The following is a 12025-nucleotide window of genomic DNA, read 5'->3' on the forward strand; positions in this document are numbered from 1 at the left end:
TAGGAAATTTCATTTTTGAAGGTTAGAAACTATTGTGCAAAATTAGTAGGCACTTGTATGAATATTGTCAGGAAAATTAAGCTAAGTTTTAATTTTTTAATTTTATTATTATTTTTTTAGAATACACATTACTACCAGAAAAAGTTTTATACTGGTTTATTTCAGTACGTTGTTACTCATCACAGCTAAGGTTATGTCTGCATGGCACAATCTTATGCCATGATGAATACTCCCACTTCTTCTGAATGGGTTTGCATGATTCATTTCTTAGAATAATTAGCAGTGTGGGAAAGAGTTTATTAACTCAGACATTGTCATGCTAGCACAGATACACTGCTTTTGTTAACTAGATTAGATCAGGTATTATTACGTGAAACTGTACCATATAAACTTCTTAAATGCTCTGTCATCAAGATCCAATTGTGCTTAGACACCATCTTTGTGAGTAGATGTTAAAAAAAATAAACAAACAAAAAAACCCCACTATTTATGATATATAAGGCATTGGAAATTCATAATTCATTATGTTTTATGGGATTAACAATTCACTGTTCTAAGATTTTATTTGTATTTGTGTTCAAAAATACCATTCCAACTCTCTGATTTACCAAAAACTTGAATAAAAGAACTTCAACTGAATGAAAACCTTAGCTTAGAACTATGAGACATTTGCAGGTTTTGAAGTGTTGTTGACAAATGCAGTGTTAATGATGACTGATACAATCTTGTGGATGGAACCATCTCTTGACTTTCTTTTGCTGATGTTAACTGGTGTTGCATGTTCAGAGGAGGCTAAAATTGGCAATCTGGGAACCCTTGCTTTCTTTCTGTTTGTGATTGTGGTGCTGATAGCCTAGCTATGAACTTGCTTGGGCAGCACTGCAAGTAACTCCCAGTCTGATAGATGAGTATTTCTAGAAATGAGAAGTAATGAATCTCAGTGCTTACAAATGCCTTGTGTGCTTTTTGAAAAGAGACCACCAGCTGTGTTCTGTTGAATTAATTGTCCTTATTTCAGTGGTGTGTGCATCTGTCCAGTGAGAACAGAAAATTATGTTCTCATTTCAGGGAAGTCTGTGGGTTGATTTTTTTTTTTTTTGTGTGTGTGTGTAAGCACTATAGTTAAAGCATTAAAACTCTACCTCTGTTCTTAATAAGTTTTCAATCCAGAATTGCAAAGGAGTATGTTCATAACATATACCTCACTGTAACACTCTGCAGGTTTTCCAGCTGAAATGCCTCTGTCCTTAACTTGTAACCTGTGTTAAAATACTCCAAGAATAACTCTGTTAAAGATGTTTGAGATTGTGCCATTGCTGGTACCTTTTTTTTTTTGGGGGGGGGGGGTGGGGGGGGCGGGGGGAGATAACACCAAGCAAGTCCAGTGATGGTGTTTATTCAGTGAAGGAACTGAATTTAGCTGCTGAATTGCTGTGTGTATCAGGACCAGAATGAGATGAGGTCTTCTGACTTTCTGGGCTGACGTGTCCTAGATGTATTTCTTAAAAGACTGATTAAAGGAATAAGGAGATGGCAGAGCTTTGGCCAAGCATGGACACAACAGTGTGTGATCAAACCACAGTTGCACAACTGTGTGACTGACTTGTGTGCATGCTGGGCCAACTTATACTAATGGGGACTCAAGCTCCTTTATGCTCTATTTTTCTTTCCCTTCTGCCTCTTCTAATGTATTTAGACCAAATACTCAAATAACGTTCTGTGTCCAAAGATATTACGTTGAGACATTCAAATGATGGCTGTAAGTGCTGGGAGATTCAGATGTCTTCTTTCATAGGATGTGCCATGTAGTTGTCTTCTAGAAGGCTTCTCTGTCAGAAGATCATACATAGTAAGTTGGATGTGCAAGTGTAACTCGCTTACTGCAAATATTGTGATTTTGTGAGCAATATTGCCTACGTAGAGTTCTCTTGATTTTGTTGCAGCTTCTTTAACAGAATAGCCTTGTTCCTTAGCCTTAAGGCCAAATTTAAACTGAGATGTGAAACATCCATGCAGGATGGCTGGAAGTAGAAATTTGGAGCTATGCAGAATTTTCTTACAGACTTTGAATGAATTTATGTTGGGTACTGCCCTGAATAACCTGTTTCTATCCACTGTGTGAATGCAGAGGGTCTACAGATATCCTTAAGATATCTATAATGCAATAACAAAATCTCATTTTTCCATACCCTGTATGCTTATAAATATTATTGTGTATATATTCATCAGCAGTCCGTTACCGCGCTGTTTTCTTAACATTTTGTGCCAATGGACTTTGTTTAGTCTGTTTTGTTTTGTGCCAGAATGAATGATGATAGGTTCCATTATATATAGTGGAAAATGGTTCAGAAGTGTAAGTTTGGAGGTTTTGGTTTAAAAAAAAAAAAAAGTTTGCAGGTGAAAAATCATATTTAATAAAACAGTACTTCGTAATCATTTTGAGGATTTAAAACTCAGCATTTAACTAGGTCTATATTCAGTATGTGCCAAACATGCCTGCTGATCCTGGTTTATTTATTGCCTCTTCTGGAAGTAACTTCAACTTGTTCTTGACCTGCAAGCTGCTATTAGAATTGTAATGCACTTCTAAACTATGCATATCTTAAAGCATAGCTAGTTCCTGCTGCCTGGAAGTGTTCAAGGCCAGGTTGGATGGGACTTTGGGCAACTTGGTCTAGTTGGAGGCATCCCTGCCCACGTCAGGGGGTTGGGATTGGGTGATCTTTAAGGTACCTTCTAAACGAAACCATTCTGTGATTCTATGAAATTCTTCTCTGAATTATATCTGGATATATTTAATTTTCAGAGTTGCTCTATGGCAAACTAAGTGGTATCTGACAGCATTCAGTGCTCTGAGGAGGAAAAAAAAAGATGGAAGACAGTTTATTATATCATATAGTCTCTTAGTGCATCTATTATCTGAAGAGAGAAATATTGAATAATTTGTGTGTGTGGTTAGTTGATACAGTAATATTTTTCTCCCTTGCTCACTTTGTGCACAGTATTATATTTTTCTTTAATATGATGAGTTGTAGCAGCTGCCTTGCAATCCCTGTATTATGGAAGTCATATGGGACATAGCATGTTTGAATGCCTAGTTGTGTCTGACCCAGATGACACAAAAATGGGAAAAAATGAAATTCTATCAAGTCAATTCAAGATCATGCTAATGAGAAAGCAGATCTATTATGAGGAAACCATTACAGGAAAACCACAATTACTTTATAAATTATGCTATGTTCAGCTGCTGAAAAACCACCAAATACAATGTAAGCATGTTAAAAATCTGAGTTTCTTCTCTACCCCACAAAACCCAAACAGTTTTGACGTGGTCATTTTGACCATGCTTGCTTTCCAGGGCAAAAAATAGCAAAAGATTTCCCTGTATTCAGCAAGCTTTGCAGCTACTAATAGCTCTTCTCTACCGTCTTACATATTTTTCAAAATTTTTCACATACAAAATTTATTAAATATAGGAAGGAAAGGGAAATAAACTGTGCTGGAAGAATACAGTATTTGCAATATTATCACAAAAATACAAAACTGAAGCCTTGGTTCTACGTTTCTTTCTGGTGCTTTTGTAGGTACTCTGTCTCCTTAACATATGGTACTTGAAATCATGCAAGAGTCTGTTGCTTAGGAATACATTTTTTTGTGGCTATAGTCTTCAACAGTGACCAGTTATTGTGAATTCCCAACTTATAAGACTAAACTGCTTGTTTCCACAAGGATGAAACATCCTGAGCTCCAAAAGCAGTCATCATAAATTAAAGGTAATCCTCACTTATGCAAACCAGGCCTTCAGGTTTCAACATGAACATCAGCACAGCCAATTCAAACGTGGACTTTTGGAACTTATATTTGAAATAGCAGAATGAAAACCTTGAATCTTTCTGTACTATTAATGTATAAAGAATTCTGCCTCTTGATTATTATAGATTGAAAACAGTCTGTGCCTTTTTTCTTAATATATGTTTTTTTCATATTTTGAGACCTTAACTAGGTGAAATGCTGTGTCTTTCCTCTCCTTCAAAATGGTTTTCTTTTTCCTAAAGAAATGTGTTTTTAAACAAGCTCTAGGGGTACTGTTTGGGCTCAAGTACTTAATAGTCTTTGAAGAGGTTTTCCAAGAGCACACATTCCTTTGCCTGATTGCAAAGCTCTGTAGCAGTGAATCACTCTGCTAGATGAAATTCGAAATCATGACCTGTATAAAATGAGATGTATACATGCTATAGATTAGAAAGAAAATAATATTAAAATGCTGGTTACTCCAACTGATCCTTAATACATCTTTGGTTGTTTTACAGAAGCAAATACTGTGATACCATATCCTTTGGAATAAGGATGTCTTTCAGTTTCATTGCAGCTGGACTTCATACTCGAAAAGGTTGGTTTTGAGACTATGACAGTTTCCAAGGGTGGATGAACATACATGTTTATGTAAGTAAATAGCCAAGTATATTTGTAAGTATGCAGATGTGTTTGTATCTATGTGTGCACAGGTTTAAACTTCAGCTGACATAATATGTAAGGCATTTAAGGAATTTTATACACTTGGTGGAAAAAGAATATATCCTGAAAAATATACTACCTGTCACATCTACTGGAAAATGTGAGTATTGTGTCTGTGTATATATATATGTATGTATAAATCAAAAAGCTCTATTATTGGACCAGCAAAATAAAATTTTGTGATGGCTGGGTTTGGAGCCTGTGTTACCTTGAATCTTTGAACTGGGCAGTTCTCCCATGGCTTTAGAATCAGTGTTCCCATTTATGTCTGTTAATTTTGCTAAATTACTTATGTTATGAATTAATTGAATCACAGTATTTTAATTGTGTTCAGAGTCATTTTAAAAATAGTTGACTGGGATAGGTCATTTAGTTATATTTTATCTGTAAGAAAGCATTAGCTCTGCAGTGACTGATAGCTAGCAAGGCCATCTGCAATGCCTTTCAGTTCACTCACACTGAATCGTTCAGATAAAGGCTGTCAAGTGCTGCCTAAATAAGGAAGGAGCCTTGGTAAAGTTAAGTGCGGTGGAGGACACAAATGAAGCATTGATTCCAGGCATGCTGTAGAGTCTGAGCTGTTTCCTGCAGCACTGAACCTTTTTAGTGTATTTGTTGTTTTCTGGACGTATTAAAATGCGAGTATCTGTCATTCAGGATTTCAGGGAGGATGAAAATGAGGATGAGGAAGAAGAAACGGTGAGTTAAAACCCTGTAGCTTTGAAAAATACTTCCGTTTCTTGATACTCTTTTTTTGGACAATAAACCTGGAACAATTACCTTTCTTTTATAGGTCTTCCTCAAGCCTGTTATTGAGGACCGAAATATGGAATTGGCCCGAAAATGCAGTGAAATAATAAGTGACGTAAGTGACAGTGACAGTTTGCATCCTTACATTTACATTTCTCTTTTCAGTGGATTTATATTTACCACGTGTAAACATTTACAATACATATTTACTCAGATATTTATAATGCAGCATGTGCCTATCCAAGGTTCAAATGTAAAAGCACAAATAATAGAAAAGCACAGCCTACTGTGATACCTTAAGTCCACTTAGGCAGTACCACTTGGGCAGTACGAGGCACAGGCCGTAGGAAGGAGTATAAAAAGTGGGTCTCACACAAAGGATGTCTTCCATGAGAACGCCTTGGCTGATTTCACCAGGAAAATGCAGTATTTTTGTTAGTTGTAGCCTAAACCCGTGAAGTTTGTTTGGTTAAAACAGAACTGGGTGCCAATATACATAACTGTAAGGAGATAGGATAAAAATCAAACAGACTAATTTGATTATTATCTATTTAATTATTATCTAGTCTGTGGTGATAGAAGCTCAAAACCGCTTAGCGTATTATTATTGACTTGCAAATTGTAGGAAAAATCCACTGAAATGCTAGGGTATCTTTAAAAAATATTTAGCTATCAAATTCTTTTCATAGTTGCTGTAGATTTTTGAAACCATAGACCATATATAGATCTTATATAAACATAGTAGATCAGATCCGAGGTATTTAAAATTGGAGTACATCCAATTGCTTGAATATAACAATATCCAATTTACCTTAGCAGAAGTGCATTTCTGTGTTCTTCTTGGAGAGCATGTCTGAAAAGTAGCTTTGTACCTTCATATAAATTGCAATGAGACTGATTGTGCTCCTACACTGAGGATGCTGGATGGCAGCTAAGACGACATCACTGGAGAGAGTCTTGCCTTAACGAGTGCTCTCCTAATGAAACTGAAAAGTTCATGATGTGTTGCAATATGGTATTTAGATTCAGGATGTTATTGTTCAAGGTGAATGTGTGTGTTGATTTTATGAGAATAGGACCTAGAGAAACTATATTGTAAAGGATTAGAGAATATGTATGAGATAGAACAGGTAACACAGAAAAACAGTATCCGGGATACGTAGGCATTACAGTGCTGGCTCAAAAGTGTGGCTTGACAAGGTCAAAGCTTCCTCTTTGTCCATGGACCATCTGGTAGTATTTTAATTTTAACAAGAAGATTGCTGAAAGTTAGGTAGTACCTTAAGAGAAGTTACCAAGACAGCTTCTTTGTAATCTCAAGCTATTTTAGGAAGCAGTAGAGATTATTAATATTTTGATTGATGGCTATCTACAAGCTTTCTTTGGGATATGAATGGCATCTGGCACAGTAAGTGCCTGTTAACTCATGTGAAGGCCAAAATAAAAACGGAGCTGGAGCACTGATCTGACCCAAAATACATATGTTGCTTCAGTGCAATTTGTTTCTAAACATGGTTGCTGATCTTCAAGGCAAAAGCCCCTTGAAAATGCTGAAGAAATATTTGCTTTCATTAAAAATGAATTATTTCTGTACTGTGTACCCATTAGGAGAAATGTTGGCTGTGGCTGTTAATTATCTAATAAATGTAGTGGCTGTGTTTTCTCTGATTTTCTGCAGGGGTTTGGGTGCTAAAGTGAATAATTAAGTTAAGCCAGGTTCCTGAAGCCTGTAATGGTGCAGAGATGTGGGCTTTTGCTGAAAGCTTCTGATGCATTTTGCCTGCAAGTGTGTTGGATTTTCATTGAGATATGTAAAGCATAATGGCAAAGTGTCATTAATGCTTTCAAGGCTGTATTAATATGTAGTGGTCTAGGACCAATTTAATTTCAAAATGCTCACGATGCTCTATGTTTAAAAATGGCACCCATTCTGGGGCCTTTTTCAGCCTTTGCTGAAATCAGTAGGTGTGTGTTCATTAGCTCAGATAAAATATGAGTATGCCTGGGGAGTGAATTTTGTCTCCCAGAAATTTTTGACTATATTTGGAATTTCTTATAATGAATTAATTCCTTTACACCAGGGGTAAGTTCCTCACCTTGCACGTTTCATTGCAGAGGCCAAAAAGATGGAAGGAGTTTGCATTTGGACTCACTAATGTTCAAAACTTTTTATATATATATTTTTTTTTTTCCCCACAAATCTGTTGTTTGTGTGGATGTATCATTGGTGAATATCTGTACATTTTAGCTGTGCAATTTTTTTGGGGGCTTACAGTTTTGGCCCAACATGACCTTGTGACAGCAGCCCTTGTCCTTGCTGGCCACGAGGCTGGGTGATTGTCCTTGTCTGTCTGGGAACTTGCCAGCACAGCTCCTCGATCAGAACATAGTGACAGGAGTGCTCATAACTCGAGATACTGAGATTGCATTATGCTCACCCTGCATTCTTTGCAGGCTGACTTTAATTTGGCAATATAATTAAAAAAAACACAGTTGTGATGGCATTCCTTAGTGCATGTGTAACTGGCAGGCTTGAGCTGTATATGTAGAGGGAAGCTGGGAAGTGTTTATGTGCTCCTCCTGTTCTTCAGGAAATTCCCATCTTCATTTGAGGTTGGCAGATATTTGTTTTGTGGCTGTGATATCCCCTGAATTGTTTCTCCCTAAAGCCATTTCATTTTATCTCCCTCCATTATGCAGTTTTATTTCATAGATGCTTTCAAAACTGTCATGTATATTTGATTTCTATGAATTACCTTCCTTTCCAGGCCTTTTCTCTTCCATATTGAAATTGAGCCCGTCCATTTGCTTGTATTATTTATATTTTAGTATCTCTTCATCTCTTCTTTGTTTTGATTATGTGCTGTAATATTGTGAATACTATTATAAGCAGAGAGGTAAATTATTATACAATTAAAACAGTCTTTGACCAAACTATCTTAATGCTTTTTGGTAGAGACAGACACTGGGCCTTCTGAAGAGTCTGCTGAATTTCCGTCATGTGTGGCACCAGTGCTTCTTGTCACCTGTAGCAAAAAAATACTACTACCTACCATCTAAATGCCCGTGTATGCAGGCCACCTTTGTTTTAGCAAAGGAATGCTAAAGAGAGATATAATCAGGTATAGAAATAGAATGCCTTTCCTCTGATATCAGTAGGTTTGTGACCTAATTCAGGCTGGAGCTATTCCTCTGTGCTCTCCATTACTAGTCAGAGCCTCTAACTGAGGTGGACTTTGAGGTCCAAACTGCTTTAGACTAGTAAAATGCTGTGGGGCAATAATACTCTATGCTTGCCTTCTTATACTTTTCTCTAGATTTCTGTGGCCAAAGAGAGAATTTTGGTAGTTCTGTGGCCTGACACAGTCCTTACACACTTATGAGAGATTTTAACTTAAGAAAAGAAGGATTGGAAAGGGAATCCTTAGTGGAAAAAATGTTCCCTTTTAGTTTAGCATAAGAGCTAGGTAAGAAGGTTCAGACATTTTATTGTTCTTGTGAGCTTAAAGAAGTCTTTGAGAGAAGACAGTTCTGTAATGGATCTTGGCATGATGACGGTCAACATAGTTATGTCAGTGATGTCAAAATGTTAAGAACAGTTTTTCCAGTGTACTTATATTTAAATGAGATAAATACATGCCCCTGAATACAAAAGAAACGTGGCTTCTTGGATAAGGCTTGTTACCACTTCCTTAGCCCACAGGCTCCTCCTGAGTTTCCCCTGTGAAAAAGACTGATGGAGCAAGATGAATTTTCCTGGTGAGCCAGGAAGCTTCAGCCTAAAGGCTGGATGACCTTTATTTATAAAGTTTGATTTTTGTCATATAACATCCATTAAGAAAAAAAAAAGGTACAATTTGAAACTTACTCTTTTGATGGTTGTCTAGGAATTTTAATCTGGTTTTACTGGTTAGCTGTGCTGCCGGTCAAAGTACTTCGATGATTTATTTGGGAGACGAAAGGGCTCAGGAGAGAGCTATTAAAAATTGGGGCTTTAGTGAGCTATTGGGCTTCAAAAGTATATCAAAAGAGCAGTGGTGGCTCCAGGCCATCATTTGCAAATTTTTCCTATTATCTGCTTTTTTTTCTAAGGCTTACCAGACCTACTCAACTTAAACAGTGTATTTTGTGGTGAAGGGTAAGGCACTCACAGGCAAAATTTCCTATTCAGTATTTTAGACATTTGAATATGTAACCCCTAAAATGAATATTATCTTTTCTGCGTATTTCTTCCAGCCATTGTTTATGTTTTGTCATAGCCAAACTCTTTAGCCTCTTCTCTTACTTCATTTACAATAAATATGCTTTTTAAGTACAGATGTCATGACTACATTAAACTTGCCTCATTTTGTCTACAGTTTGCCTGACTCTAAATGATACAAACACTTCTATAGCTAAATGGAACATGTTGAATTAAAAATGGACACACAGATTTTGTTATATGTCCTCTCTAAATGATTCATTTGAACCTGTGTGGGCTACTCTAATAAATATGAGTAATAAAGGAATGACATTACTACTTCATTGCTTTCGGTTATTTTGAAAGCATGATTTTTTACAGTAGAATGGCTTTGATTGTTTCTTCTAGTCTTGTATTCCTCCCATTACGAGATACCTTAGGAGGCTTTCATGCTTGATTTTTTGAATGTAATTATTGCTCTGTAATTAAAATGGATGTAATTACAGTCAACTCTCAGTTACCTGTGGGTGATTTGTCTAAGCTGTGAGCAGAAAGGCTCTCTATCTCCTCTCCAGAGTTTCAGTTTTACAGGGGTTCCTACTGGGAACTCAATCAAACCTAACTAGTAGACAGCTCTTTAGATGTCCCATATCGCTTCTTAGACATATCACTGTGAATAACCATAATTCTATGCAGCTCTTTTTCAAGCCATTCATGTTCATAGTCACCCCCCTACCTCATACACACACTTAGGAGTGCATGCATGCATGCATTGCATGCACGTTGACAGTAGGCACCTGCTCATCCTTATCACAAAACTGCAGTTTTTGTGTACTCCTCTATGATTACCTTGGAATACAGTGTCTCACACCCATGTTACACAAACTGTTGGATTTCTGTGACCCTGGGTGAAATGATGATGCACAGTAATTTTACGCCCTTTACTTCCCAAACAGCTTTTACTTATATTACTCAATAGTTTACAAAGTAAGATTGTACGATTTAGTAATGTGATGTAGATTCTTTCGGCAATCCAGATCTGGATAAGAAAATTGGTAATCAAAAATATTTCCTTTGTGATGTTTATATAGTTATCAGTCTGAAAGGACTTGGTATTTTCTAGTCTGTTATGTGGTAGCCAAAGAGCTTGCATCAGAAAGTACAGGAGCTGATTCTGTGTAAGCTACCGTCTTTCTCATGAATTTTCCAAGTCACTTTCTAGGAATTTAGGCTAGAACTTGTGATATCCACAAAGGATTCAGGGAAAGAGGAAATTAAGACTGCATATTTCTGTAATGATCAGGTGCAGATCATATTGCTTCTGTCAGCAAGTTGAGATACAAGGTGCTGTTGTGCAGAATGTGAAAATGAGGTTAGAGAAATGATAGCAGATAATAACCAGGATAGCTTAATCCTAAATAATTCAGTTTGCATTGAACTAAACTATACTATATAATATATTGTTTAAAGAAAGAAATGTCACTAAAATAATTTAAGACTACTTATTGGGTGTACCTTTAAAACTAAGGAATACACTTGGAAGGTGTCTATCTTTAAAATATATTTAGTCCATCTCATCGTATTCACCATCTTTCTCCACACAGTTCTTACATAGTAAAGGTCTCTACACATTCACCATGTCTGTAGACTTTACATTCCTCACAATCTCTAGTACAAACTGTAGCTCTGACTTCTTCAACAATCCTGTGGTTGTTTTCAGATAACTGCGTACTGCACCTGCCCCTATTGTTTGTCCAATGATAGGAAAAATGGGACTTGATGGTGTTTTTAAAAAATAAGCACTTGATTTTTTTGCAAAATGCATTGTGGTATTTTGCTTCCAAAATGTATTTTTTTATTTTTATTTTTATTGTGCATACACATGACTTATGAAATGGCTTGATTTAAAATTTTCTTTCCTTTTAAAGGGAGTCTGATATTACCTGTATGTCACAGCTGTTGGGGTGCTTTGTAGGCAATGCTTTGGCCGTAGCCTTCTGAATTTATTAATTTAACTCTCAGGTTCAAAAGGAGGCATTTGATTATGCTATACAGATTCTGGGCTTGCAAGGTCTGTGTTAGAAGCCAGTTTAACAATTTTATCTATTAGATCAAGGAGAAAACCCTTGACTCAACTTTTCTTTAGAAGGATAGAACATCTACGGATAGTGGGAAAAAATGTGCTGTAGATATAGGGAAAAATTATATCTTTTTCATCTTTAATATTAGAGAGTTCTGTGACTTTTACATGCCCTGGTTCTGTGTATGAGAACTGGGTATTTTCCTGTGTGGCTTAATTTGATCCAGCCTGAGATGTTTGCAAGCCACCCAACACGTTATCCACAAATAAATGAATGAACAAAATAGATTAAATTAAACTAGCTATTTTATTTTTTTCCGTTTTAAAGAACAACTAAACTTCTCGTTTCTCCTCTTTGTAGATACACTATAAAGAAGAGTTTGAAAAATCTAAGGGCAAATGCATATTTGTACCTGACACCCCACAGTTAAAACATGTGAAAAGTCTCGGTGCTTTTATTTCTGAGGTAAGACCTAAAAGATTGAAGAATTTTCTTCACT

At 36.4% G+C, this 12025-nt stretch overlaps 1 protein-coding gene across 3 annotated transcripts in view; it reads left to right on the forward strand.

Moving 5' to 3' along the window:
* Positions 1-12025, forward strand: part of NEBL (nebulette) — a 257642-nt gene that overhangs the window by 158405 nt on the left and 87212 nt on the right. Inside the window, exons 1-3 of one of the 3 annotated variants that reach the window (XM_035545547.1) lie at positions 5146-5214; positions 5309-5380; positions 11887-11991. The exons of the other annotated variants lie outside the window; for them this stretch is intronic. Coding sequence (XP_035401440.1) covers positions 5152-5214; positions 5309-5380; positions 11887-11991 — 240 coding nt within the window. The 5' untranslated portion in view covers positions 5146-5151. Of the gene's footprint in view, positions 1-5145; positions 5215-5308; positions 5381-11886; positions 11992-12025 lie in introns of those variants that run through there. 3 annotated transcript variants of the gene reach the window in all.

This window comes from Cygnus atratus, chromosome 2 (assembly GCF_013377495.2).
Source record: "Cygnus atratus isolate AKBS03 ecotype Queensland, Australia chromosome 2, CAtr_DNAZoo_HiC_assembly, whole genome shotgun sequence".
Lineage (NCBI taxonomy): Eukaryota > Metazoa > Chordata > Aves > Anseriformes > Anatidae > Cygnus > Cygnus atratus.